We start from the raw sequence: 27,668 nt of genomic DNA, 5'->3' as shown, positions 1-27,668 counted from the left end.
TAGGAGTATATAGAAATAAATCAAAAGTACATTTATTTTAGACTAATATCACTGCTAAAATCAAGAAAAACAATGAAAATCAAACCAGTAAAATCTATTAAAAATAGTACAATTCCTTTTTTATATATAGATATCATATTTTAAGGATAGAAATATGATGCAAAGTTGCAAACTAACTATCTATCTATATATACATTTTTGAAGACATTTATGAAATAAACTCTGAAGTTCATACTTATTTACAATCATGCCATTGGCACTAATTATTTATTTGTTTTTTCATTTAATTAATTAATATTTTTTTCTCGTTTTTTCCTCCAATTAATCAATATTAAATTTCTATTTTTGAAAACAAGATTTCCCATCCTAAATAAATTTCCAAAACAATCAGAACCACTCCTAAACAAGATTTAACATTAAATATTAAGTTTATAATTAATTTAATTAATATTAAGTTTCCAATTTTACAAAATAATATTTTCTCCATACACAATTCAGATTGTTTGTCCTTACCAAAAAAAAAAATCAGATTAATTGTAGAAACAATAATTAATTTTGGAGCAAATGCCATTAATTTTGGTGTAATTGTTCTACATAAATTTTGGTGTAATTGTTCTACATAAATTTTGAATTTAAACAATCATTCAGAAAAAACTGACTGTATGATTTTAAAAAGGTAACAAACATATTTACCATTCAATTTAATATCTTATTCAAGGAATAATAATAAAATATAAAAGATATTGCTTGCTCACAGATTTATTTTTATTTTTATTACGTATTTAAAAATAACTTTATTTTCACGGATTTCGTATGATGAGTTTTTGCGGATTAAATTTTTTTGAACATGTTGTCTCGCCGGCCTAGCATGACGGGTTTGGACTATAGAACCAACAGTAAAACTATTAGTTTATCTCATACATACTATAGATGTGTAATCATAGTTTTGAAAATTAACTTATAAATTATTTAGTATATGAACTACAAAATATTACACATACTATAACACATTCTTAATATTCCAAAAAAAAAAATTAAATACACATAAAAATATACACCAACATACTATATAGGCATATATATCTCTGTTTACTTCTAGAGAAGAAAACAAATCTAGAATTTTATATTTTATCTAATAACAAATCTAATGTAATTATGTTATAAACTTTATAAAACGTAAGAAGAAGAAAAAAAATTCTAAACAAACTTTCTAAATTAATTAGACAAAATTTAATTAATTGAGAATTTGAAAGTAAATAAATTAAAAATTATTATTTAAAATACAATAATTTATAATTTAGTCTCTTGTAGTACTGCAGGTGAAATTATAGTTTTATACAATATTGGAGATTTTTGTCCAAACCTTGAAAGTTCTGTCATCTGATTATTGGAAGTATGATTTTAAATTAAAAGTAAATATGTTTCAAGATTCTCAATAGCAAAAAAGTGTGATATTCGTTAATTGTATGGGGTAAGTTTATTTTTCAAGAACTAATGAACCATGTGATATGTGTAACCATAGTTAGGCAGAAGATTTACCCCAAAAAATTCTTTACCCCCTTAGACATGTTCTAAAAATGCTCATCTCCTATCAATAAACTCTCCAAACAGCACCATATGTTAGGCATTTTGATTGTTTGTTCGTTCGGGACTTCTGGGGTAAGTTCGGTCAGTCCACCAAAATCAATTTGTCTAAAAAAAAAGATGTGAAATTTTTTGAATTCAAAATTAACAAAGATTATTAGAAATTAACAAAGAATTATATCATATGTATGCATACTCCTTCATTAAGATATATATATACGTACATATGTGTATGTATTTATAAAAGCATTATTTTAGGTTTGTAGATTTCATATTTTCCAAATACTTAAACTAATGAAATCGAAGTATAATTAACAAAAGTTCACCAAACTTCTCTTCCTTTTTTTTTTTTGTCGAAAATAATATAGCCGTAAAGTTTCCCTCTCCATTATATGACAATTTATGACATGTGTTATGTTTTAAGACCCTTCAAGTCCAATGAAAGAGTGTCGCTGCGAAAATAACGGTAATTTTCTAGCTTTCCGGGGGTTAATTACTGTTTTCCAAAACTTTGTAAAAGTTGTCTAATCCTAATTTTTTTTTACTAGGACAGTAATATCCATCAGTCTAATGGAAACGTGATTAAGGGAGGCTATACAAGACAGAAAAATCAGTTTTGGTGGCTGTTTGGGATAAAAATTCCTAATTTATTTCCTCTAATGGCGTCATATCTCTCTAATTCCAATCAAACAGTATACATGTCTTCATTATCTTAGTTGTCCATATAAGCTCTTGTAACTTGTAGAATTATAAAACGAACATGTCCGACGAAAAACACAACAGTTGAATTATTTCAATCGACGTCCTAAGACATCAACACAAATTAAAACATAATCAAAACATAGAATGATTAAAACAAGAACAATAATGGGGCTTATGGTGGTGGTAATGATGGGAAGTCACCAGTATAAACAACAATGGGGCTTTTCACATTATGCGTCCCATCAGACCAAACTAGACTTGCGGAGGAAGGCAGTTTTGAGTCGAGCTCGCTGCCTGATACAGTCACCGTGAAAGACTGCTTCTCGTTAAGCGACTTCATAGATAGAACACTAGGTGTGACCTTGACGTTGAGCTTCGATCCGCTATATAAGACAACTTCTGATTTGTATGTAGAGTTTGGGGTACCAACGTTGGTGACTGTTCTTTTGAACATGACAGTAAAGGTGCTATTAGATCCCAATTTAGCCGACATAGAAGGATAGTTGAGGTTTCTTTGTAAGATTTTTTCAGTGCAAGTGACTGCTTCACCGGTGATGAGTTTCAGGGTAGTCACATTGTAGTTCATGCCGCAGAGGAAGGCAATGTAGTCTGCTTTGGTCAAATCATAGACGAGACCTGGATTAGTAGCAGCTATTGGGTCTACATGGCCAGCTCCATAAGAAAACTCGGTGGATGCATATCCACCAAAATTAGAAGCATTCATCGGCCAAGCTGTGAGATTGATTAAGAAACCAAAGAAGAACAGAGCATGAACAGAGGTTGATGGGTTTCTTGTATGACAAGAAAGTAATTTTTATTACTTACGATATAATTTTTCTTTACCTGTTGTCATAATTGCAGATTTGATCATGGAAGGGGACCATTTAGGATGAAACGTCTTGATATAGGCGGCTACGCCTGCAGCGTGTGGACAAGACATTGAAGTTCCGGATTCAACAGAGTATTTCACTTGAGTGGTGTCATAAAACGGTGATGCCTTTAGTGAATTTGCAGCCAAAATTTCCAGTCCTGGTGCTGTTATATCCGGCTGCATTTTCAATATTCACCACTTTCTCAGATTGAAAAAAGAAAGAAAGAGATCATTAATCTAAGCATAACCAATATCTACATATGGTATTATACCTTGAGAATATCAGCAACAATGATGTTTGGACCGCGCGATGAGAAGGAAAGAACTTTAGGAGCAGTCTTATTAAAGATTGCTTCACTTTTTAGAACAGCCGCATCTGGTGAACTAAAGAATCACGCCCAAGAAATATGAGAATAAAGAGAAACATATACACACAACAAAGCGTATGATTCAGCAGAGACAAGATGATTGTTTACTTTGTGGACTCAATGTAAGAGAGGAAAGACTCAAAGTCATCTTCTTGTAAGCCAGATACAGGTAAACCGTGGATTTGGGCCCAGTCTGAACTATCTTCAAAAATGGCTGCAACGGCTCCCTTTGTATAGGCTACGTAAGGAAGAAATCTATTGCACACCAAGATCTTTCCCTTCACCAGGGATGCATCAAGACAATCTGGTATGCAATCCCTGAAAACAATTGAAATGGAAAAAAAAATCTCATTACCATCAATCAGATATATAAAAGTATTTCTAGGTCATACGATTTACACATGGTGTTTCTTGGGTAGAAAGTTACTCCGCGCATTTCGCTTGGGAGGCAGATGAAGCAGCAGTTTTACCGTACACCAGAGGGAACTTCTTTCCTTTCAGATCAAAACCATTCACTGATTTCCCCTATTAGGGAAAAGAAAAAACATGAGAGTCATTGATACTCTGATAACAATAACTATGAGTGTTACTTGATACGTACGACAAGTGTCTTGCCGTCACCAAGAACCACTTTGCTCACAAAAGCACGGTTCGTGGTGCTGGCTGCAACGGTTAACATCCATGGTGCTAAGCTCGTGATTGAGGCCGTATTCGGACCAGTGTTACCAGCTGCGTTCACAGTGAGGATCCCTTTGGACATAGCATGAAAAGCTCCAATTGCGATCGGGTCTTTTTCGAACGGGTACACTTTAATATCACCTATAGAGATGGTTATTATGTCAACACCGTCGGCAATAGCATCATCGAACGCAGACAATATTGCATCATCTCTACATTCACCGGCGCAGACTCTGTAAGCGGCTATTCTAGAGGATGGAACGGCACCTCTCACCGTTCCCTTGCCGAGCCCAAAGAAGCTGGTATTCGTGACTGCGTTTCCAGCCGCAATAGAGGCCGTGTGTGTACCGTGGCCACTAGAGTCCCTAGCATCTCCGGGTGAGTAGTGTCTTGCCCCAATCAGCTTGCTGTAAAAATGATTGACAGATCAATCAAAAGAAAAAGCTTCTGACTCAGTTAGACTCTCTTACCTAGACTACACGTAGGTCTCGAAACGTAATTTTTTCATTTACGTTTACATGTGACAAAATAAAAATAAATAAAGTATATAGAAGATGTGGACTCATTATAAGATGTTGTCATAGGATATATGTTTTCCTTACATTTGCATTTGGTAAACAAATTTTGTTGCTTAAAATGTTTAAAATTGTGAGCTCATTGGAAGCATATGCACTAAATATAGAACTTATGTTAACGAACACAATGAGTTTTGATCAACTTCCAACTACTATAAAGTTTTAACATTTAAAAAACAGAGAAAAATGGATTTACACGTACTTATTGCATGAGAAGTTCTTGCCGCCGGCACAAATGCCCTTCCATTTCCTTGGAGGAGGACCAAAGCCTTTGTCCGAAAAGCTTTCGGATTCCGGCCAGATTCCACCGTCCAAGACTCCAATAATAGTATCACTCTCCACAGATGGATTCCGCTTCGTCCCTTTTCCTTCCTTTATCCCCATAAAGTCCCAAGACGCCGTCGTTTGGAGTTTTAATTTCTTGTTCGGAAACACAGACACAACTCCCTCCATATCTAACAATATCACGTCTTTACATTTAGGCATGATTGATTCAAATTTTTTTGGTTCACGTATGTTCACATTTGATTTTTTTTTTTTAAGAATCTACGTCGTATTAATATAAAATAGTTCATTTTTTCATAAAATAGTTTTGCAAGAAGCTAATGCAAACACTTGCTTCCGTTTGCGTGTGACATTAACGTTAAAAAATAACAATATAAATTTGGCTTCAGAGTTCAGGTGATAAAGGTTATGAATCACTTAGAAAAGATACACACTAAATGTAAACATTACTGAAGAAGAAATCATTTGAATGCATGTATCCATAATAAACACTCACCGGCTACTCGTTCTCGTTCTGACTCAGTGAGCCGGGCCGCAAACCCGTTAAAACTCCTCTTGTAACTTCTCACCAAACGACCTTCTATCGAACTAGAGTAATTGTATGTTAGAATCCTCGTAATTTGTATAAAGTAATAATGATTGAATTAATCAGTTCACACCTCTCTCTGGCGACCTCTTGAAGAATACTCATGTGATGCGACATTGGTGTGTAGTCCTCTCGAGAAGGGAGTGAACCCATGTAGACAATATACACCTTATTAAACGATAACCATCACTTATCAGCATAATCATGATGTATAAATGGTTGAGCATATATATATATATATATATATAGCTAGAAAAGAAAGAAATAAAAAAACAGATTTATTGATCAGGTGATATAATAATATACCTGTTCATCTTGATGATCATGTGTGACTGCTGAGACTATATTCAAGAACAACAAGACAAGGAGACATAAGAGGAGGCTTGAGAAATCTCCTCGTGTTGCCATCTTCAGGATTGGTCTATAATTTCTATGGAGACCAAGATGAAAGGATATTTATATGGAGTATAGTATTATATTATATATACCAAGTAAATAATAAAATATAATTTACGTTTCTACGTTTAATGTTGTGTCTTTTCCTTTTCCAATTTCGTTTGTAAATAATTTATCTTAACAATACCATAAAATAAATACAATACAGTATGTATTCATAATCAGATAGGATACAGGAAGAAATTACTTTCTCGATGTGGTAATCATCTATTTTTGGAATCTCCAACGATAGTGACATGTTGCGAGTTCCAATAACAAAAATATTAAAGTAAACAAAACAAATGGAAACCAAGGCGTAACCTAGAGTGAAGAGAGTGAGAGGGTCATGTAGGGATCGAGAGTGAGGGAGGAGTGGTCCAATAATTTGGAGCCAAAACGTACTTGCGACTTTTGGAACAATATGGATGGAGGCCGCAGAAACAGCCTCGTGTATTTTTTTTTTAATAAAAAAAGTTGTTTAAGTCTTCTGATTCTGGCAGTTAATGATGAAGCAAGCTTGGCCCAGTCTACAGAGCTTTTTTTTTACACGAGACATCTTAGGCAAGGGCAAAAGATATTTTCCACCCTCGTTTGTTTGTTTGTATGCACAAGACAACGAACCAGCATGTGTGCTGATAACGCTTCGAAAAGAGCAATCTCCTCTGTGTATTATGCCGTTTCGAAAAGAGCAATTTCCAAAGTCATTATTAGGACCAGAATGTTTGTTGCTTATTACAAAGCTTGCTAAAGCAGTTTAAATATAAATAACTAGTAAATACCACAAGAACTTTTGATGTTGCAGTTAAAACTATCAACTAGTACAGAAGTACATGACTTACATGACTTACACTCAGAGCTATTCAATAGTTCTTCATGAACCCAACGCAGGTTTTTGCCAAACAAGCACATGAACCCCAACAAGTTGCTCCAAGGATTTAACATTAATGTCCACACCCTATAAGAAACTATACTAGTCGAATAAGATTCAACAGCGTCATCCTTTTTAGTTCTTCAAGTGTGAAGATAGTTAGCAGCCATCATCAGCTCTAGAGTCAGTTCAGGCTCGATAAAAAACTCGGTCTCTTTGCCTCTGTAAGAGATGCAACATTTTGCATATCGGTAGTTAGAGAATAGACAATTATGAAAAGAGAGAAAGATAGGGGTAGAGAGAAGCGGTTAAAAAGGAATCCGATTCTAAAAAAAAAAACAGAACACTTCGAATACATTGGTTCATAGAGATAAAACTAATGAAACTAAAAAGCAGAACAATATTATTACTTTCCCTGGTACTACAATCACAAGAGGCTCCTAAAGATCAAAACTTTCCTGAGAATTGAACTCGATATGCAATGGGGTAAAAGAGTTTGCAATGAGACTACTATTCAAGAGGATGATGCGTTCATTCTTAACTGAGTGATCCACTATAAAGTGTGACTCTGATAACTACAAACTATGATTGGATTCTGATACTGTTAAAAAGGGACTAATTGAGACTTCAATCCCATGTTCTCGTCAAGAGATCAACATAGAGAAAGAGGCGAGTTAGATAAAGGAACCTGGAGTATTGAAGAGACCAGTAAAAGTACTGACAGATCTTCTCTAGAATTGGAGTGCTAATATCAGGGAATGTCACAACGCCTTCTTTCGATTCCGAGAAACCACCTGCCACAAAAATAAAACAACAACAACAACAAACAAAGCTTCTTCTTTAGATCACCATAAATGCTGCATCTACTACAACAGAGAATCCTGCATTTTTTTTTTTATGAACACTGAATAGTAATACACTTATGCAAGATCAAGAACGTTTCTTTTCAATTGCCCTAAACAAAGGGAACCACCTACTTTCTTAAAGTATTGATCTTTTGGTGAAATTGAGAACGATCTAATGAATTTGGACTAGCTTCCTCATTGGAAACTGGGAGATTCAATTACGCAATTGAATTTGCGATTTTTAAGCGTAATCTCTCGCTGAAGTTAATTCACACACCAAATCAGATAGAATCATCAATCGAAATCAAGCAAGATCAGAATCGGGATGACGAGCATCAAAACCCCTATAACCGAAGCGAGATCAGAGTAAATAACCTGGAGAAGTGAGCATGCTTCGGATAGTATGAGAAACCATAGCGGCTTCTCTGTCGATGACGAACTCGAAACCTTCCATGCTTATCAACTTCACCGTCTCTCTCATATCTTCGTCGTCGTCGGCGTCTCTTTTTTTTTCTTCTTTTTTTCTCTGCGACGGCGTTGGCGTTGCTCTGTTTCTTTCTTTCTTTCTCAACCGCCGCGTGGCTTCAACTCGGAGACCGACTCAATCAATGTTGGTTGAGATTATTATGGGCTCATTTGGAGGCCTTTTATGAATTATGATCTACTTATATTATCTTTTTATTAGCCCACTAAAATCACCCTATTCGGCTTTTTAGCTGCAATATTTTATACAAAATTATAGGGGTGCTTACGCAATTATTCCATCCGTGTTTCATAAAAAAAAATTTTGATACATTTTCAGAGTTAGAGAAAACAAACTTTAAATTGTAGGAAACCTTGTGTACTAACATTTATCAAAACCATAAACTAGAGGTTAAGGTTGGCGAAACGAAATATATGATTCACCTAGGAATCATAGATAATCTCTTTACAAGCAAAACGAGAAATATGTAATATGTAATTTTGTTTTAATAATCCCAATCAGTAGTACGTAGTACGCATAAACAAAAGAATAATAAGGTTCGAGTCTAACAGAAACCATACTAAATTAAGTCGAAATAAAGAATACACCACTAATCTTTTTTCAAACTTATCACCAAATAAAATGATGTTTGGAATCTTTAGTCTACTACTCTAAAATTCTAATAATCGAGTGATCAATCAACAGACCATCACCAACACATGACAGAATGTAAAACTATTACTACTATTAAAAAAAAAAAAATCAATTAGATTTCAGAAATTATTAAACCTTTACAAACTATTTTCATGACGTGGCTCTTACTGATTGGTTGATTACCGTATGGGATATAACAAATAAGTAATAAATTCCTAAGTTACCCCTGAAAGAAACATCCTCTTACTTTTTTGTCAGCCTGCCCAATGAATCATCCACCTCAGCACCTTTTGTCATTTTCTCTAATACGACGCCGTTTCTTCGTCGTTTATACGGACCAATTATACAGACATACGTATAATTTTTAACACGAAACCCAAAACACAGTTCCTCTGTATTTTTTTCCTCAATTGGCTGAAAAAATAAATTTCGTAATCAAAGAGTGTTCCTTTTAAGAAAAGTTTCATCCTTTTTTAACAGATCTGAAGAAGGGTTAGTATTGAAATTTTTGATTTTCAGGGAATAAAACAAACAAAGGTATGTTCTGTTCTTTGTCGCTTGGGTTTTTTTAATTTCGTTGGATCTGTTCACTTTTGTGATGATGATGATGATATATATAAACAAGTGTGTTGTTTACGAAGATCGCTTTTTTAATTTGTTTGGGATATGTATGTGTTTATAGGAGGAGGGTGAGATCGAAGAAGAGGTGAAAACAATATGGCGCATAGGGTAGAACAGGATTATGATTATTTGTTCAAGATCGTGTTGATCGGTGATTCTGGTGTCGGCAAATCAAACATCTTGTCTAGATTCACAAGGAATGAGTTTTGTTTGGAATCTAAGTCCACCATTGGTGTTGAATTCGCCACCAGAACTCTTCAGGTGATGCTTTCTAAATTTTGTTTTTGAATCTTTTGTTTTTGCTTTTTGGGAGAATGAGCACAAAGGGTAGTTTAAAAATTCACAAGTGGGTCAGTATCAGTAGTATCAGAGAACTGTGAACAAGTATCTTGTGTGCGTCTGTGGTCTCTTACCATATGTGTCCATGTCAAGCTCTATTTTCGTTTTTCACGTGATCTCTAATATGTGGTTTTGATATGTTACGTGATCTGAGATTTGTGCCTTTTTGGGTTGTTAGCTTCTTCATGATCTCATCATTATGTCAATGGTAGTTCATTTGATGCAGTTGTGTTCTTATTTTTAACTCTTTGTTCTTCTAAAGTTGAATCCTTTACATTTCCTTTTTGGTTAGTCTCAGGAACATGCTTATATTAGGTAATAGAAAGTGAAAAGGTCCTATGGTTTCTTAAGAATTGAGTAGTTTTTAAGTATTAACGTTTGGAAACTGGAAGTATTTTGGGGCATTGTTCTCTCACCTTTTTTTTGAATTCGGTTATATCATACTTTGTTTGCTAAGAGATTTTAATATCAAGAGAGAATCTTAGATGTGCTGGCCATGAGTCATGGGAAAATACTTTTGTGTGGATGTTATAGCTGGAGAAAAGCCAATGGACAAAAAGCTTCTTCCCACAACTTGTCCCTAATAATTATTTTTTTCCATATCATCAAAGTCAACTCAATAAAACATTAACATATACTGCTGATGTGGGAAAGATGTTGATTATGGGTTTAACTAATGATTTTTGTTAATTTTTGTTGTGATGTTGTCTTACGGATATACAGGTTGAAGGGAAGACTGTTAAGGCTCAGATATGGGATACTGCAGGTCAAGAGCGGTACAGAGCTATCACAAGCGCTTATTACAGGGGTGCGGTAGGTGCACTTCTTGTCTATGACATAACCAAAAGACAGACCTTTGACAATGTCTTAAGGTGGCTACGTGAACTTAGAGACCATGCGGATTCCAACATTGTGATCATGATGGCTGGAAACAAAGCTGATTTAAACCACTTGAGATCAGTTGCTGAGGAAGATGGTCAAAATTTAGCTGAGACGGAAGGTCTCTCTTTCTTGGAGACATCTGCTCTTGAAGCCACAAATGTTGAGAAAGCATTTCAAACCGTGTTAACAGAGATTTACCAAATCATAAGCAAAAAAGCTTTGGCTGCTCAAGAAGCAGCAGCTGCTAATTCAGCGATTCCGGGGCAAGGAACAACGATTAACGTTGATGACACATCTGGAGCCGCCAAAAGAGGTTGCTGCTCTACTTAATTGGAAACTTTCTCTTGCTTATTTTTTTTCTCTTCTTCTTCTATCTTTTTTCTCTTTAAGTTTTGGCTGATGGATGGAATGTAACAAACAACGATGCAAGACTATGTAGAATATTTTTCTTCGTTTACTATTGTCTTTACCATCTTTGATGGACTTGTGTTCAGAAAAAAAAAAAGAAGGAAAAGCTTGTTATTAAACTTCTCTCGTTTGTGTTTCTCTCTTGAATTAGTATGTTTCCGTTGTTAGTTCTGCTTTACAGTTGTTCATTCTTGATCCCATTTCCGGTATAGGTTGATGTGCATCTTGATGAATATGAATCAATATTGTTAACATAGAGAAGGTTCCAATTATCAAAGAAGGTTTAGATCATTGTTGAAACTTGTAATACCTAAGACTATTTTGGTGGAAAACAATAAGCTCATCGAGATTGAGAATAACAAACCAATGATAAACATTATTAAAATTGATAAATCCTAGTTACAAACTTACAATCAAGGGGAAACGACATTAGCTACTCAGAAACTCCTACGCCGTATCAGACCTTACAGCTTTCCTATTTTTGCCCCAAACACCTCTCATGCCGTTGGCCGGTAAAGAGTACAATGTTGGTCTAATTTTAGTCTAATTTCAACCTCTTACAAACGCTATCGAAAAAAACAAGATAAAATATGGTTAAAAGTAAACCTAAAATACATGTAAAGTTAAAATCTCATAAACTCGATGAACTCAATTTCTTCAATAGTATATGATTAAAAAAATGAGGATGAATTGACAAAGAAAATATAGTCATAATGAATCAAACAAAGGAACATTATACAAAACATGCAAATATATTAAAAAATCACTAAAATAATTCATAAGTGATGTGAGATTAGTGGGGACAAGCAAATCCATCCGAAATGGAAGAACACGGACAGAGATGATTATAACATTATTTGCAAAAGAGAGTTGCATTAGCTTATTCATTATTTATTCTAACAATTTTATTTTGAAATAAATAAAATAAATAACCAAAGAGAGAAAAAAAAAAAAAAAAAAAAAAAAAAAAACCCCACTAACCTTCGAGAAACTCACCCATCACAAAAAAAAATTCGTTAGAAAAACAAAAAAAACAAAATAAAATTTTTTGGGGAAAAGAAAGGAGAAAACTTTTTTGGTCCAAAGATCGAAAGAGATGATTTTTTGAAAACTTTGATAAGTTTTCTCTTCTTAGGCGATCGATCGATTATATAATCTGAAAGATTGAAACTTTTTTAGATAAATAAAAATATTGGGTTTGGATCGTTTGGTCGTCTATAGGAATGGCGCAACAAGGGCAGGGAAGCATGGACCCTGCCGTTCTCGATGATATCATTCGTCGTTTGTTGGATTACAGAAACCCTAAGCCTGGAACCAAACAGGTTATGCTCAACGAGTCTGAGATCCGTCAGCTTTGCCTCGTTTCTAGAGAGATTTTTCTTCAACAGCCTAACCTTCTTGAACTCGAAGCTCCTATCAAGATCTGCGGTAATTAATTTAAACTAATCTCTCTTTTTTCAGTTTCTGATTTGTGGGTTGTTTTCGTTTTTTTGGGATCTGAGCTCCTAGGTCCTTAGATCAGCTCCCAAACAAAAAAAGATAGGTCCTTTTTCTTTTTGTCCCTTCTTCTTTGAGTAGGTTTGAAATTGGTTTTAAGGTAGCGATTTGTTTTTGGTCAAGTTGTGTGGAATATAGCTAAGAAGAGATAGAGATGTTTTAATCCATCATCTGATTGCAGCCAGCTGATCTCGTTTCAAAGAGACAAGACTCATTAAAGATCATTGGATTACTCTTAAATTTTGGCTGAGACGAGACCTCGTTTAAAAAGGTTTACAAACGTTTCTTCGTTGAATTGATCTATGTAACCTAGGATGAAAAATCTGTTTTTTAGGAGGTTTTAGAAAATGATCTGTTTTGGGTGTATTCATATGTTTGATTTTGTATCTTGAATTAACATGGTTTTGTTTGGTGTTTTTCAGGTGATATTCATGGACAGTATTCAGATCTGTTGAGGCTGTTTGAGTATGGAGGCTTCCCACCAACAGCTAACTATTTGTTCTTAGGAGATTACGTGGACCGTGGCAAGCAAAGTTTGGAGACTATTTGTCTTCTCCTTGCTTACAAAATCAAGTACCCTGAGAACTTTTTCCTTCTACGAGGAAACCACGAATGTGCTTCTATTAACAGAATCTATGGATTCTATGATGAGTGTAAACGTCGATTCAGCGTCAGACTCTGGAAAGTTTTTACAGATTCTTTTAACTGTCTCCCCGTGGCTGCTGTTATAGATGATAAGATATTATGTATGCACGGTGGTCTTTCTCCCGATTTGACTAACGTGGAACAGATTAAGAACATTAAGCGACCTACTGATGTTCCTGACTCTGGTTTGCTCTGTGATCTGCTTTGGTCTGATCCTAGCAAAGATGTCAAAGGTTGGGGAATGAATGATCGTGGAGTCTCTTACACGTTTGGTCCTGACAAGGTCGCGGAATTCTTAATAAAGAATGATATGGATCTCATCTGTCGTGCTCATCAGGTTTGTCTACACAATATTCATGTTTCTGTTTTTGCTATAAAATGTCAGCTGAATTTCTAATAGAAGCTTGCTTTTCCCACCTTTGCAGGTTGTAGAGGATGGATATGAGTTCTTTGCCGATAGACAGCTTGTTACTATATTTTCTGCTCCAAACTACTGTGGTGAATTTGACAATGCTGGTGCTATGATGAGTGTTGACGAAAGTTTAATGTGCTCCTTCCAAATTCTTAAGCCTGCTGATCGGAGGCCCCGGTTCTTATGAAGAAAAGAGGTAGTTCAAGTCCCATATACTAACTAACTTATGCTGAGTCTTTCACTTCCTGTTTCAGATTGTAATAATGGTTCAGCAGATCTAACTGATGTGCAGTTCTTCTCAAATTGCGTAGATTATGTCACTAGCTAGCTCATTTTTTGCATATATAATTTGTTTAAGATTTGATTGATATAAACAGAAGTGGTTTCGTTTTGTTTGCAAAAGTTTTGAACTTTGTGAATTCAAGCTCAGAGCTTGGATCTCAGATTCAATCACTTATAGAAGAATTCTTTTCATTTTTGCATGTTGCAGTTACAACCTCGCGGGAAAGAAGAGGAAAAATGCGATATGAAAGCAAGCTGGAGAGACATTTGAAGCTCCCTGAGACTTTGTCCGGAGGCCTTGCATGCAAAGGCAAAAAAACAACAACAACATAATTTACATGTTATATCATCTTATTTGAACTCTTGCCATTTTCTTTTCTAAAAACACTTTTATGTTCTTATGATCTTCTTCTTCTTATCTGACTCTATAGACAGTAAAAAAAAAGTCTGCAAATTTTCATTCTTTCCAACAACCAATTTCCTCAGTGTATGTACTACGTTCTGTATCCATAGTTCCCATACACTCTTACACTCAGGGAATCTTCGGTTTCATGGATTCTGATACGAGCCAAAGATTTTGTCTTCAAACTCCTAATCAGAACCTTTGTTATTAGATTCGTCACCACTCACCAGTCAAAGCGTCTTTTCTTTTTATTTGGACAAATCACTCAAAGCCTCTTATGTTGTGGTCGTCGCAGCAAATAAACTAGACAAATGCCAGAGATTCTATAGAACTAAAAAGCGAATAAAAGTTGACTGAAAAGTCAAAAACCTTTGAAAGTGAATGTATCCAAAAGCTTCTCTGTCACTAATTTACTTCCTGGAATTGTGGTTTAAGAACCAGCTGTGAGGTTTAATGCAATTTCACTACCGTGTCATGTGTAAGTAAAGAGAGTCTTGAGTTCTCTATTTAACTTCTTGTAAATCACAACAACAACAAAGAATGGAATGCTTTGTAGTTACTTTAGCTCTGGCAGTCTTGTTAGTAACACAAGGAAGCCATTTTAGTTTCTGTCTGGCCTCCTCTGCTTCTTCTACAGACTCTGTTTCTAACTGGTTTCACTGGCCGTGGAAGAAGCCGCCGTTTATATGGCACCCCAAAGTTCCATCTTGGCCACCTCCACAACCCCCGATCGAGACGCATCCTCCACCAGAACAGTATCCACCACCAACGACATATCCTCCACCGATGCAATATCCACCGCCGATCGAGACGCATCCTCCACCGGAACCGCCAACGACATATCCTCCACCGGTGCCGTATCCACCGCCGATCAAGACATATCCTCCTCCGCCGTCACATTATCCTCCATAGTTTATTAAGAATTGAACAAGAAAGTGTTCATATTAAGTATCTGTCTAGTTTTCATTTCTCTTAATCTCTTATTATGATATTATGATATATGGCCCTTAAATCTCTTATTATGATGTATGTTTCTTGAATAATATGATTTCATTAAAGACAAGATCAAATCTCATAATTAAGTTTCAATTTTGTTAAGGATGTTTAACAAACATATACGCAGATCTAAAGAAACATGAACAAACAACATTATAATTCGACCGAATCATCAAGTTCTGTATGTTGTTAATTACTAATATAATAACTTCGTTGATACAGTAAAAACATGTTACCTTGTTAAAGACTTCTACTAATAAGTTTCATCGATCTATATATTTGACTATATAGAAGGTGTTGTGTTAAACTTAAACTTGTACACTGCATGCTAACAAGTAACAACATACAAAAATCAAAATATATAGCCTTACTATAAATTTACTGCGTTAAAACAATAATTAGATTTTTTTTTTTTTTGGGACAAATAATTAGATTTATTAAAAACGTATGAAAAAATGGAAAACAAAATTTAATAAGAAAAAGGAAAACAACAAGAAAAAGGGAAAATACTATAAAACAATCTGGGCCGTTCAGCCTTATTGGAATCCGACGGTGAGAAAACTACCTCTGAGGGCAGCTGGTTCTATATAACCAGCGAGCGAGTTGTTTTGGTCATTCTTCTAATTCTGGTCGAAATCATCAAACTAGTTTTTGCTCAATAAGACAATTAACAAGAGAGATACAGAGAGAGAGAGAGAGATAAAAGATGTTCTTCCACATAGTATTGGAGCGAAACATGCAATTACATCCACGATTCTTTGGTCGAAACCTTCGTGAAAACCTCGTATCTAAACTCATGAAAGATGTCGAAGGCACTTGCAGGTTCTCTCTCTTTCTTCTCAAATTCCACTCCTCGTTTCTAAAAATCAACTCTTTTGGATCCTTTAATCGAAACCCTTTTCTTCAATCTCTTAATTCGGATTCGATTTCCATAGACACCCTTCTGTAAAAATCGAATCTTTTTCAAAACCCTAATCTCCGTTTCGTTTCAATTGGTTAGGGTTTTGGAGTTAATCGTCTGTTTCAGTCCTCTATTTATCTTATTTTGTATTCAATTCGAATAAAAATCGTTCCTTTAAGCTAATTCTGAGCTTTTGCCTTTAGCTTTCTTAGGATTAATGTATGAAGTTCATCCCTCGCACTTAGATCTAGTATCTTGTCTTGTATTTGTTACTGAAGTCGATAACTTTGTTCTTGCTTTGGATTTTAAGATGTGCAATTCATCTTTGTAATGTTTATATTGATGCTTTTCCTGTGTTTGTTTTGGACAGTGGCCGTCATGGGTTTGTAGTGGCGATAACAGGAATAGAGAGCATAGGAAAAGGTTTGATCCGAGATGGGACTGGTTTTGTTACCTTTCCAATTAAATACCAATGCGTCGTTTTCAGACCTTTCAAAGGCGAGATTTTGGAAGCTGTTGTCACTTTGGTCAATAAGGTAATATATGTAATAGAGTTTTTTATATAGTCTAGATGTCTTTAATGGCAAATCAGTCTAGAGACCTCATTGGATTGTTTATATAACAGATGGGATTCTTCGCTGAAGCTGGCCCTGTTCAGATTTTTGTGTCTAAGCATGTAAGCTTATGATCTTACATTATGAATTTGGTTCTAGGTGTGTTTTTATACTTACTCTTCTTGTCCTCTTTTCAATTCACTACAGTTGATTCCAGATGATATGGAGTTTCAAGCTGGAGATATGCCTAATTATACTACATCAGATGGATCAGTATGTTTCTTTCTCTATTTCTTTTTTTTTTAAACAGTGATATTGGTGGTTTCTCTGTGTTCAAGAAACTCAATCTTCTGATGCTTCTTGCAGGTTAAAATCCAAAAGGAATGTGAAGTGAGACTAAAGATTATCGGAACAAGAGTTGATGCCACTGAGATTGTATGCACCATCTCCATAACTCTATTCATAATAAAACTTATAGTTGAGCTATTGTGTGCTTTTGGCTTTTAATCTTATCAATTTGCACATTTGTCTTTGGTTTTTGCAGTTTTGCGTGGGTACCATCAAAGACGATTTTTTGGGAGTCATTAACGATCCTGCAGCCGGATAGAAGTTTCAGGCCGATTTTCAATTTTGGTCGTCTTTTTCTTTACGGAGAATGTTGTCCTGTGATAAAATTGTATCATAGTCCCATAAAAAAGTTTTGGATTCTTTTATCCGGACAAATTGAAACCAAGCTTGTGGGGATTTAACTTAATGCGAGTTTAGTGACGATTTAGATTTGAAACAATCCTACATATCTCAGTAAAACTTGTATTTTACTTGGATTTAGACATTGATTTTAGTTCACACTGAAGGTAAATATTGAAACTGATGTTTTGTAAGTATAGTAGAGTCTTCTATCCAGACATGATTCTGTGTGTGTTTGATAATAGTGTATTCATTTTTCAAGTCGTTCATTGTAATCGCATGTTGCAAATTGTTATGTTCGTCTGGTTATAGAGAAAAAATCTGATCTAAACAACCAAAATTATGAGTAGTTTGAAAATAAAAAGTTCTACTGTGTAAAATGCACAAAACAATATTTTTATACTGTAATTAAAAATCATAATTACTTCTCCCATTCACCAACTTTCTTAGTAGGATTTGTTTTTTTTGGTCAAACCTCTTTGCCTATTAAGTAAAGATTTTATTTGGACCTGATTGTGCAAACTATTGACCCAAACCAAATATCAAGTTTTAGCCAAATGTACTAAATTAAGTTCATTGTACATAGTTCTCTCAATTTTTATGAAATATATGACTTTGAAAATGTATTTTTAAAAAGATTCCATGTTGTCCATGATACTCATGATTATAAAGATCTCAATGATATAGTACATTCGTCCCCTCTCTTGATCAGAGTCTCAAATTTGACTCTCTCGTTTAGAGTTTCACAAAATGGCTAAGCTTTCTACATCTCTCTTATTAATTTATGTAGCATTCATGTTCACCACAAATGTGTCTGCCAATGATAATAGACAGGCAAGTTCAAGATTTTACTCTGTTTTGTGAGATACGCATATGAACTTAACACCTTATAATAATACCTCTCTTCTCTTCTCTCTTTATCTCCTTACGTACATGTATGCAGGTGTATATTGTGTACATGGGAGCACTTCCTGAGTATGGGTACTCACCTCCATCTGACCATCTCAGTATACTCCAAAAACTTGTTGGCACTAAGTAAAATTTTAACCTTTATTCATAATCCGAATTCGAAACAGTTTACATGTTTTTATAAGAGGATCAAGATAATCACACTATTCTATTTGTCTCTGGTTCTTCCTTTCTTCAGTGCTGCATCAAGTTTGTTAATTACAAGCTATAAAAGGAGTTTTAATGGATTTGCTGCCAAACTATCTCAAGCCGAGAGTCAGAAACTTCAAAGTGAGTACTTCATAAATCATTATTTCTTACCAAACAAAAAAAAACTTGTCAGAAACTTTGGTAAGATCTTTTTCTAAAATAATATAACCATTGAATCGAATGTACAGGTATGAAAGAGGTAGTATCTGTGTTTCCAAGCAGAAGTCATCAACTGACAACAACAAGATCGTGGGACTTTGTGGGATTTGGTGAGACTGCAAAACGAGAGAATGTGAAAGAAAGTGATGTTATTGTCGGAGTGATCGACAGCGGAATCTGGCCGGAATCTGAAAGCTTCGACGACAAAGGTTTTGGTCCTCCTCCAAAGAAATGGAAAGGTTCTTGTAAAGGTGGCCTAAACTTCACTTGCAACAAGTAAATTATATTCTAACCTTTTCTTCATAAAGTTATTAAACTTATGTTAGATGTAAGTGTTAAACGTTTTGGTGTTAACTTTCTTGTGCTACAAGCAAACTCATTGGAGCTAGGTTTTACAACAAATTTTCCCTCTCAGCAAGAGACGACGAAGGACACGGAACCCACACTGCGTCAATAGCTGCTGGTAATGCGGTTCAAGGCGCCAGCTTTTACGGCCTAGCTCAAGGTACGGCTCGTGGTGGAGTTCCCTCAGCGAGAATTGCCGCCTATAAAGTCTGCCTTAAAGGTCCCGCCCGCTGCAGCGATGTAAATATTCTGGCTGCGTTTGATGACGCCATTGCCGACGGTGTTGATGTCATCTCGATCTCAATCTCAACCGATTATGTCTCCAATTTATTGAACACTTCTGTAGCCATTGGTTCGTTTCACGCAATGTTTAAAGGGATTATCACGGCAGGCTCAGCAGGGAACAATGGGCCTGAGCAAGGTTCTGTAGCAAATGTATCACCGTGGATGATAACCGTCGCAGCCAGTGCTACGGACCGGCGTTTCGTTGACAGAGTCGTTCTTGGTAACGGAAAAGCATTAACGGTAACTTCTCTTCCGAGTTTTTGTAAATCATAATGAGAGTCATTTCAGTTGTAAGATACTCTGTTTCTTAAACAGGGTCTATCAGTTAATCCATTCAGTCTCAGTGGGACAAAGTTCCCGATCGTTTACGGCCAAAACGTTTCAAAAAACTGTTCCCAAGACCAAGCCGGGTGAGTCAGAAATCTCTCACTTTCACGTTCCAATCTGAATATTGTATCAAAACACATTGATGCTTAGAATGATCATTGCTATTGACAGTTATTGCTTAGAAGGGTGTGTGGACAGAGACCTGGTCAAAGGGAAGATCGTCCTCTGTGACGACTTCCTAGGAAACAAAGAGGCTCACTTAGCAGGAGCAACTGGAGCCATTGTTCTAAACACTTTGTATCTAGACATCGCCTTTGTGTTACCATTACCTGCCTCTTCTCTGAGCTTAAAGGACTACGAATCTATCAAGTCATACATCCAATCTACAGAGTAAGCAAAGGGCAGTGATGAAATCTGAACGGTTGTTCGGTCTTGAAAATGTTAAAAGAGTGAAATTTGCAGGCACCCACAAGCGGAGATACTGAGAACGGAAGAGATAGTTGATAGAGAAGCTCCTTATGTTCCTTCCTTCTCTTCTCGAGGACCAAGTTTCACTATTCAGAACCTTTTGAAGGTAATGAAACCAGTACAAAGATCATTAGCTCACGTTGGTTTTATAAGCGAATTGGAATAACATCAGTGTTATTTGCAGCCTGACGTAAGTGCACCAGGATTAGAGATTTTGGCTGCATTTTCCCCCGTAGCTTCTCCTTCAGATATAATGTACCCTGAGGACACAAGAAGTGTGAGGTATAGTGTAATGAGTGGCACATCAATGGCTTGTCCTCATGTAGCAGGTGTAGCGGCTTATGTCAAGTCTTTTCGCCCTGACTGGTCTCCCTCGGCAATCAAATCCGCTATCATGACAACAGGTAAAATTCAAAAAACAGTACTTCTGATTTTCTTACTGTTGGAGGCATACATAAACAAATTTTTGTCATGGTATATTTGCAGCTACCACCATGAACCTTAAGAAAAACCCCGACCAGGAATTTGCTTATGGTTCAGGCCAAATTAACCCAACCAAAGCAAGCGACCCGGGACTTGTGTATGAAATAGAGACTGAAGATTACCTCAAAATGTTATGTTCAGAGGGTTTTGATTCAAGGTCGCTCACGAAAATCTCAAGACAGAACATCACTTGTTCGGAAAGAACACAAGTCAAGGATCTGAATTACCCAACAATGACTACGTATGTGCCTCCTCTTCATCCATTCAATATCACGTTTAGAAGAACCGTTACTAATGTTGGACTCCCAAACTCTACGTATAAGGCAAGTATAGTTCCTCTTCGACAGGAGATTCTGATTAACATAGAACCAGAAACACTGAGTTTCGGTTTCCTGAATGAGAAGAAATCGTTTGTTGTGACCATCTCTGGTGAAAAACTGAAGGATGGAAGTTTTGTAAGTTCATCTTTGGTATGGTCTGATGGGAGTCACAGCGTCAGAAGTCCAATCGTGGCTTACTCAATCCAGCCTTAAACCTCCTTTTGGATTTTTGCTAAGTTTCTTCAAAACATTTATCAAAAACAGAGAGAAGAAGTGACAAAATTTTGAGGAACAAAGACATACTTTCCTGAGAACAATGTGTATCTGTCATTACAAATCATTGATGTCCAGCAAACCCAATTATCATATCCGTTTCATGCTCTTTGAATCTAAGAATTTGATTCAGTTCTTGTAATCTCTGATAAATTGCATCTTTATGAGGGTGTGCTGTATCTCCCGCAAGAAACTCATGCATCTGGTTGTCCACTTCGATACTACTGCATCCTGGTTCCTTCTCAATCCCTGATTCTCTCATACTTTCTCTGACTTCAGTAGTTTCTTTCCATTTCCCTGATGAAGCATAAATATTCGATAACAGAACGTAAGTCCCAGAATCTGGATTCTCAGATTCGAGTAGTCTCTTGGCAATCCTTTCACCAAGTTCCATGTTTCCATGGATCTTACAAGCACTCAAAAGAGATCCTAACATGATATGATCCGGTTCTATCGGCATGTTTTCTATGAATCTGTAAGCCTCCTCTAGTCTCCCCACTCGACCAAGAAGATCAACAATACAACCATAATGCTCAATCTGCGGTTCAACATTAAAAACTCTCCACATAGAATTGAACACTTCAAGCCCTATATCCAACAAACCTCCATGGCTACATGCGTTTAAAAGAGCACCCAAAGTCACCTGATTCGGCCTAAATCCTCTGTTCACCATATCCCGAAATTCATTTATAGCTTCAAAGCTAGCCCCATGCATTGCTAATCCAGAAATCATCGTGTTGTAAGAAATGACATCTTTATCTTGCATTCCCCTAAAAACCCGCTTTGCCTCATTGATATCACCACACCTAGAGTACATGTTGATCAAAGCATTGCCTACGAAATTACTAAGCTCAATCTTTCTATTCTCAACAAATGAATGTACCCATCTCCCAAGCTCCAACGCACCTAAATCCGAGCACGCAGATAAAACACATACAGCTGTAAATTCATTAGGACTAACACCTTCCATCTGCATTCCCCTGAAAAGCTCCAATGCTTTGTTCATCTTCCTGTTTCTAACCAACCCATCAATCATCGCAGTCCAACAAACCGTATCTTTAACCTTAACATCTTGGAAAAGCTCTAACGCCTCCTCAATACAACCACGTTCAGAATAACAATTAATCATAACTGTTACAGCAACCTGATCTCTCTCAGGCATTTCATCGAACACCTTCTTAGCATCAACCAAATCCCCAAATCTCCCATAAATTTCCATCAGTTTTAACCCCACCGATCTACTAGACCCGAACCCTAGCTTCAAAACCTGGGCATGAATCTCTCTACAACATTCCAAATCACAAGCTTTCAGAACAGAGGTAATCACGTAATTATCAGGCAAAACCGAACTCTGAATCATATTACGATACAACGAGACACCATCAGCGGAACGACCAGATGACACAAAACCATCGATCATTGCGGTGTATAGGTAAACATTAGGGTTAGATACGTAACGAAACACGTCGCAGGCGTAATCGATTGAATCGAGAGCGGAGCATACTCTAATGAGTTCGAAAACAACGAAAGCATCTTGGTCATGGAAGGTTCGTATGATCTTGGCGTGAATCGATGGAACTTGAGAAATGTTTTTGCAGTTTCGTAGTAAAGAGATTAATGTTTTCCTCCGTGATAGTCTGAGTGTGTTTGAATCGGGATCACGCCGGATAGCTGATGGTCCGCCGCTAATCGCCGTCAACGATGAAATCATTTCGCGCTCAAATAAAGATTCTACAAAACCGAATATAATTTGTCCAAACCAAAATATATAGATTCGACTAAACCGAATATAACCAAAGCTATAAAAGAAAAAATGTGTTAATTTCACTTATCCCTTTAGTTGTTTTTTCTTTTCTGGATAAACTTGTTGTACAAATATATTCAATACTCAGAAGTGTGCCCCTTGTTTCCCGGTTCACTGTGCTACTGTAACTGATCCATCTTGCTTCAGCTTGATTAGGCTGCTCTCAATGTTTCTAAGCACAGGTTTATAGCTGCAACAAATTGCGATAAGAGAATTAGATAGACGATGCAGTCTCCAATGATTCAAGAAGATTCTGTGTGAAACTTACACCCGCATAAGCCCATTGTATGCTTGTGTTGTTTGCTGGAGTTGAGCTGAAAGTTGGAGAACTTGAGCAGATAACGATTCCGCTCTGCTCTGTTCTTTCGCTAGTTCGCCCTGAGAAAAGGTAATGCGGAATTTTAATCACACAAACAACATTTATATTGAAGTTAACTTTTATTATAATACTTGAGAGCTGGAGAAGACGAAAACCTTGAGAGACAGTGTTTCAGTTCCATGTGATCCATTGGCTTGGACTTCTGAAGACACTCGTGAAAGAGCACCAGCTTGTTCTGTTCTTAACTTGTCCAAAACTTCACGGAGTTCTACATTTTGCTTCAGACATTCTTTCACCTATATAAGGTTTGCTAAAAATCAATATAAAGTCCACAACAATGTTTCTCATGCAAAAGTTTCCGTGGTACTCTTACTTGATTCTCCCACTGATTTGATATATTGATTGATTCTTGATAGGAAGCAGAGAGGTTCGAGTTTTCCTCAAAAAGCTTCTCTATTTCAGTTGATTGGTTGTCAATCTAAAAGTCAAGCATGAAAGTAATTTCTCTCATTAAGCCTTTTGACCATTATATATAGTAATTGCAAAGAGCTACGGCATTACCTCCATAAGAAGCTTTTGCCTACTACTCTCCAATCTTTCAAGTGCAACAGCCATATCATGCAACTGCTTCTCAAGTTTTTCTTTATCTTCCTGCATGAAAATAATCAAACTCCATAAAACCTTGAAGAAGACTTATTATATGCTGGCAAGTGGCAAAATATATTCTTACCACTGAAAATCCTTTTTGACCTAACTCTGATACTTCTGCATAATAAATAGCATGGAAAAAGTCATTGATATGTATCCAACAAACCATTTCAGAATGGCTTTAAAAGCATCTAGATGTCACTCAGTTTATCCAAACACCTAATGATTGTAACAGCTGCAATACCAATTTGCTTTGAACAAAAGAAAAATTGTATAGCATTGCATATTACCTGAGGCCCTGCTGGATAAAGCTGAAATTTTTTGTTCTAGTTCCTGCTTTTCAGACATTAACGACGCAACTCGATTTTGTTCTTCAGCTAAACGTTGTTGTTCTTGCTGCCTCAACATTGATTCTTTCTGTGTATGTTAAGAACATTATTATCGTAGAAACAAAGACTCTCACGGGGAACATATTATTTGTTTCAAAAATATTCAAACCTGTAATTCTAGTTTTATGTTAGCCATCTCCTTTTCTAATAATGGTAACTGATCCGGGGAAACTCCCATTGACGACCCTCCAACAAATGAAGTACTCATTGCTTGCTGTTGTATCGAGTTAAGCTCTGCTCTCAGAGATGCTGCATCTTCCTCAGCCTATTAACAATCGGTTATGGTATCTTTAGAAAAAAAGAAGAAAGGGAAATTAGATTTTGGAAGGCAGAAGACTGTTTCCATACTCGATATTGTTCCTCCTCTGCCTCTTTAACACGTTTTTTAAGAGTCCTAACTTGAGCTGAGAGATCTTCCTGTAAGCAATATCTATGCCAATTAAAATGCAATCAAGGTAGGAAACCAAAAGAACTAAAAACAGGAGTATTCCCTACTCGTAAAACAACAGCAGCATCTTTCTCCATTGCAATTTCCTTGAGAGCTTTTCTCAGAGATGGCACTGTGTTTTGTTCCTGTTATCCATCAACAAGAGCATATGTCAATACATCTTGAATCTTTTGCCAAATAGACTTCCTAGAGATTCATATTGAACTACGACAAGAATGGTTTGAATATTACTTACCAGGACATTCAACCGAGTCTCAAGTGATCCATTCTCAGCTTCCCTAGTCTGCAACTGAATCCCCAAGGACAAAAACAATACATTTCATTCAAAAACAAAAACATAAATATCTGATCTTTTAACAAGGAAGAGACTACAACCAACAATACCTTTGAGAACAACATCTTATTGCGCTCCTCCATTTCTGCGTTCTTCTTCTGCAATTCTTTAAGCTGGGAATATAAAGCACCAACATCTGTCTGTAAGAGTAATTCAAAAAAAACAAACCATTACCACCACCAAGGTCAATTTCAAGCATTCTCATTATCACCTACGATCGTCCTAAGGATCCAATTTAGATCAGAATGTTACCTCAGAAAGTCGATTTCCACTCTCAGATTTTCTAATCACCGGAAAATCTGAAAACACATTTACAAAAATTTGAGACGACGAAGCAGTAAATTAAAAAGAGAGATCAGAAGATTAGAGATGGAAATAACCGGCAGGATTGGGAATTTCGCTAAGATCTGGTCCTGAAGAAGTTTTGCTCAGCCTTTGAGCTGCTCTCTTTTGACGAATCTCTTCCAACTACAAAGATCAGAGAATGCAAAAAAAGCCACAAACGATGTAAGACACCGTAATAGGAAAGATGAAGACGGCGATAACGGAAATATCCTTACAGTCCGGCGACCTAGAGTGGCGTGATGCGAGTCCATGGTATGATTCCTTACAGCGTCCGCACAGATGATTTTACTCCCGCCTCTCTTGGTCTCCGTAAATTCGAACGTCGATTTAACGGTGAGGGTGTCGCCGGCGAACAGAATGGACTATAATTAATTTGCGCTAATAGGATAAATAAATAGGCCCATGGACCTTAAAAGCGAAGCCCGTCAATATGTATTCTACTTACTTCAATTATTTTATTTATAAATAGAACTTCTATAAATTAATACTCTTTAAATTAATATTCGTTATAAATTAGTAAATCTTCTGATTCCAAGTTGGTGTAAAAAATGACACAGTTGGATAAAATAATAAAATAATATTTTTTAGATCTAGGATAAAAATATGGTCTCATCAATATTATAAATTAATAATCAAGTCAACTAATATATATATCTATATAAGAAACTCTATTGAAATATATGACGTTATTGTTGTTTGCCTGATATTGAATTTGTATTTTTGTTGGAGCTCATCTCTAATATTTCTGACTGCATCAAAATTTCTAGTGTTGGATCTTATCAAATTGCATCCAAAAATTGTAGAGAGTTATATACGCGATAGTTGTTTCCTTAACTGTTTATTAATATATCGCAATATATTTTTCAACTTCATCATCACCATGAAAGATAATAGCATTGATTTCTTCTAAACTATGAACTTACACATTTATCAATTTTACATGGATAATCTAGTGAACTATTGGCATCCATCGTATTACGATAGTCAAAATTATTAATCAAATCATCAATTTTATGAATCGTCTAACTTCACAAATTAATATTTTATTAATTTATCGATAAATTAATAATTATTAACTTATTGATATATTAAAACCTTTATAAATTAATAAAATTTCATGGTCCCGACCTTATTAATTTATAGAGGTTTTACTGTACACTACTTTTCTTTCAAAAAATAAATAAAAGTTGAAAACATGATCATGCTAAGAAAAAAACAATTTATGCAGATACATTTTTTGTTCTTCTTCTTTTTAAATACGAGATATTTTATATATTAAAAAAAAATCTTGGAAATTTTTCTCTAGTAAAGTTTATTTTCTAATCTGTGGCATTTTTTTATTAAGTTATAACATTTTTCAAGTGTGCAAAACTGTAATTTATCAACCATACGAAAAGAAAGTGTTAAGTTTTTGGAATTGTTCGTTAGCTTTTTAAGTTTAGGACAAGTGGGTAATCTGCCAAATAACTAACTTTATAATGCTTTTCTTTAGATCATTAATTCATTCGGAAACATACTGAACAAACCATGCCTAACTGTTGCACATCGTGCGTATCAACCTAAGATTGCATAAATTACGTTGTTATGACCTTTTAGGGGTTTTTGAGGAGTTTTGACCAACAAATAATGCAAATTAAAATGGTATGGGACTATGGGTGCACCTTGTGCTAAAATCCAATATGCTAGTAGAATTCAAGCTCTTAGAGTTTTATCAATATAGATTAGGCAAACATAGACGATAGATTAGAGCTTTTACTAAGTGCAATGAAAAGTAGAGACAACCAAGCTTATTAATTCTTAGATTGATATCATGAAATTATGAAGAAGGAGAGTTTGACGGAGTTGTTTTGTGAATTAAATTTACATAGAAAAGCTGTTGATCGATCTAATACTTACTCATGTATTGTTTTGGTTCTTTCTGTTTCATGACAAGAATGCTAAAGGGCTTGTTGATTAGAATTAAGGTCTTTGGTATAACAAGATTGAGAAGGATTCCCTTAAATATCTTTTTGAGTATCATTT

General features: G+C 35.7%; 8 protein-coding genes across 9 annotated transcripts; 4 read left to right on the top strand and 4 right to left on the bottom strand.

Moving 5' to 3' along the window:
• Positions 1-2,347: 2,347 nt before the first annotated feature.
• Positions 2,348-6,224, bottom strand: LOC104736454 (subtilisin-like protease SBT4.11). 2 transcript variants are annotated; one of them, XM_010456440.3, is made up of 10 exons: positions 5,956-6,224; positions 5,723-5,817; positions 5,560-5,651; positions 4,981-5,233; positions 4,127-4,610; positions 3,953-4,050; positions 3,634-3,843; positions 3,430-3,541; positions 3,130-3,334; positions 2,348-3,018 (listed from the first exon to the last, which is right to left on the bottom strand). In XM_010456440.3, exons 1-10 carry the CDS (start codon positions 6,055-6,057, stop codon positions 2,459-2,461), a joined length of 2,211 nt encoding a protein of 736 aa, XP_010454742.1. In that variant the 5' UTR covers positions 6,058-6,224; the 3' UTR covers positions 2,348-2,458. The 2 variants fall into 2 exon arrangements, with proteins under 2 accessions (XP_010454742.1, XP_087346686.1); XM_087490560.1 differs by having other exon boundaries at positions 2,348-2,895; positions 5,956-6,112.
• A 552-nt stretch (positions 6,225-6,776) lies between these two features.
• Positions 6,777-8,494, bottom strand: LOC104736445 (uncharacterized). Its single transcript, XM_010456431.3, has 3 exons — positions 8,173-8,494; positions 7,641-7,746; positions 6,777-7,174 (listed from the first exon to the last, which is right to left on the bottom strand). Exons 1-3 carry the CDS (start codon positions 8,276-8,278, stop codon positions 7,096-7,098), a joined length of 291 nt encoding a protein of 96 aa, XP_010454733.2. The 5' UTR covers positions 8,279-8,494; the 3' UTR covers positions 6,777-7,095.
• Positions 8,495-9,244: 750 nt separating this feature from the next.
• On the top strand, positions 9,245-11,283 carry LOC104736438 (ras-related protein RABA2d). The gene is made up of 3 exons (XM_010456418.3): positions 9,245-9,451; positions 9,597-9,796; positions 10,598-11,283. Exons 2-3 carry the CDS (start codon positions 9,632-9,634, stop codon positions 11,084-11,086), a joined length of 654 nt encoding a protein of 217 aa, XP_010454720.2. The 5' UTR covers positions 9,245-9,451; positions 9,597-9,631; the 3' UTR covers positions 11,087-11,283.
• Positions 11,284-11,978: 695 nt separating this feature from the next.
• Positions 11,979-14,477, top strand: LOC104736429 (serine/threonine-protein phosphatase PP1 isozyme 2). Its single transcript, XM_010456409.3, has 4 exons — positions 11,979-12,592; positions 13,084-13,643; positions 13,732-13,914; positions 14,209-14,477. The coding sequence occupies exons 1-3, from the start codon at positions 12,388-12,390 to the stop codon at positions 13,903-13,905; spliced, it is 939 nt and encodes a 312-aa protein (XP_010454711.1). The 5' UTR covers positions 11,979-12,387; the 3' UTR covers positions 13,906-13,914; positions 14,209-14,477.
• Positions 14,478-15,940: 1,463 nt separating this feature from the next.
• On the top strand, positions 15,941-17,678 carry LOC104736419 (DNA-directed RNA polymerase II subunit 7). The gene is made up of 6 exons (XM_010456399.2): positions 15,941-16,221; positions 16,671-16,836; positions 16,926-16,976; positions 17,062-17,127; positions 17,221-17,289; positions 17,399-17,678. Exons 1-6 carry the CDS (start codon positions 16,106-16,108, stop codon positions 17,459-17,461), a joined length of 531 nt encoding a protein of 176 aa, XP_010454701.1. The 5' UTR covers positions 15,941-16,105; the 3' UTR covers positions 17,462-17,678.
• An 806-nt stretch (positions 17,679-18,484) lies between these two features.
• LOC104756409 (subtilase family protein) lies at positions 18,485-21,471 on the top strand. Its single transcript, XM_010478999.2, has 9 exons — positions 18,485-18,576; positions 18,689-18,780; positions 18,888-19,134; positions 19,230-19,728; positions 19,804-19,898; positions 19,987-20,205; positions 20,278-20,389; positions 20,468-20,687; positions 20,770-21,471. Exons 1-9 carry the CDS (start codon positions 18,500-18,502, stop codon positions 21,297-21,299), a joined length of 2,091 nt encoding a protein of 696 aa, XP_010477301.2. The 5' UTR covers positions 18,485-18,499; the 3' UTR covers positions 21,300-21,471.
• Positions 21,369-23,070, bottom strand: LOC104736411 (putative pentatricopeptide repeat-containing protein At5g59200, chloroplastic). The gene is given in 2 exon segments (XM_010456386.3): positions 21,369-21,446; positions 21,448-23,070. Coding segments are annotated over 2 exon segments (1,653 nt in total). The 3' UTR covers positions 21,369-21,416.
• A 38-nt stretch (positions 23,071-23,108) lies between these two features.
• On the bottom strand, positions 23,109-26,078 carry LOC104736401 (uncharacterized). The gene is made up of 15 exons (XM_010456375.3): positions 25,862-26,078; positions 25,682-25,769; positions 25,554-25,600; positions 25,352-25,441; positions 25,203-25,256; positions 25,015-25,092; positions 24,868-24,936; positions 24,629-24,784; positions 24,421-24,547; positions 24,213-24,247; positions 24,044-24,133; positions 23,856-23,960; positions 23,638-23,778; positions 23,432-23,541; positions 23,109-23,353 (listed from the first exon to the last, which is right to left on the bottom strand). The coding sequence occupies exons 1-15, from the start codon at positions 25,895-25,897 to the stop codon at positions 23,275-23,277; spliced, it is 1,305 nt and encodes a 434-aa protein (XP_010454677.1). The 5' UTR covers positions 25,898-26,078; the 3' UTR covers positions 23,109-23,274.
• Positions 26,079-27,668: the final 1,590 nt, after the last annotated feature.

This window comes from Camelina sativa, chromosome 2, assembly GCF_030686135.1.
Source record: "Camelina sativa cultivar CO46 ecotype springtype chromosome 2, ASM3068613v1".
NCBI lineage: Eukaryota > Viridiplantae > Streptophyta > Magnoliopsida > Brassicales > Brassicaceae > Camelina > Camelina sativa.
This window is presented reverse-complemented; position numbering and strand designations above follow the sequence as displayed.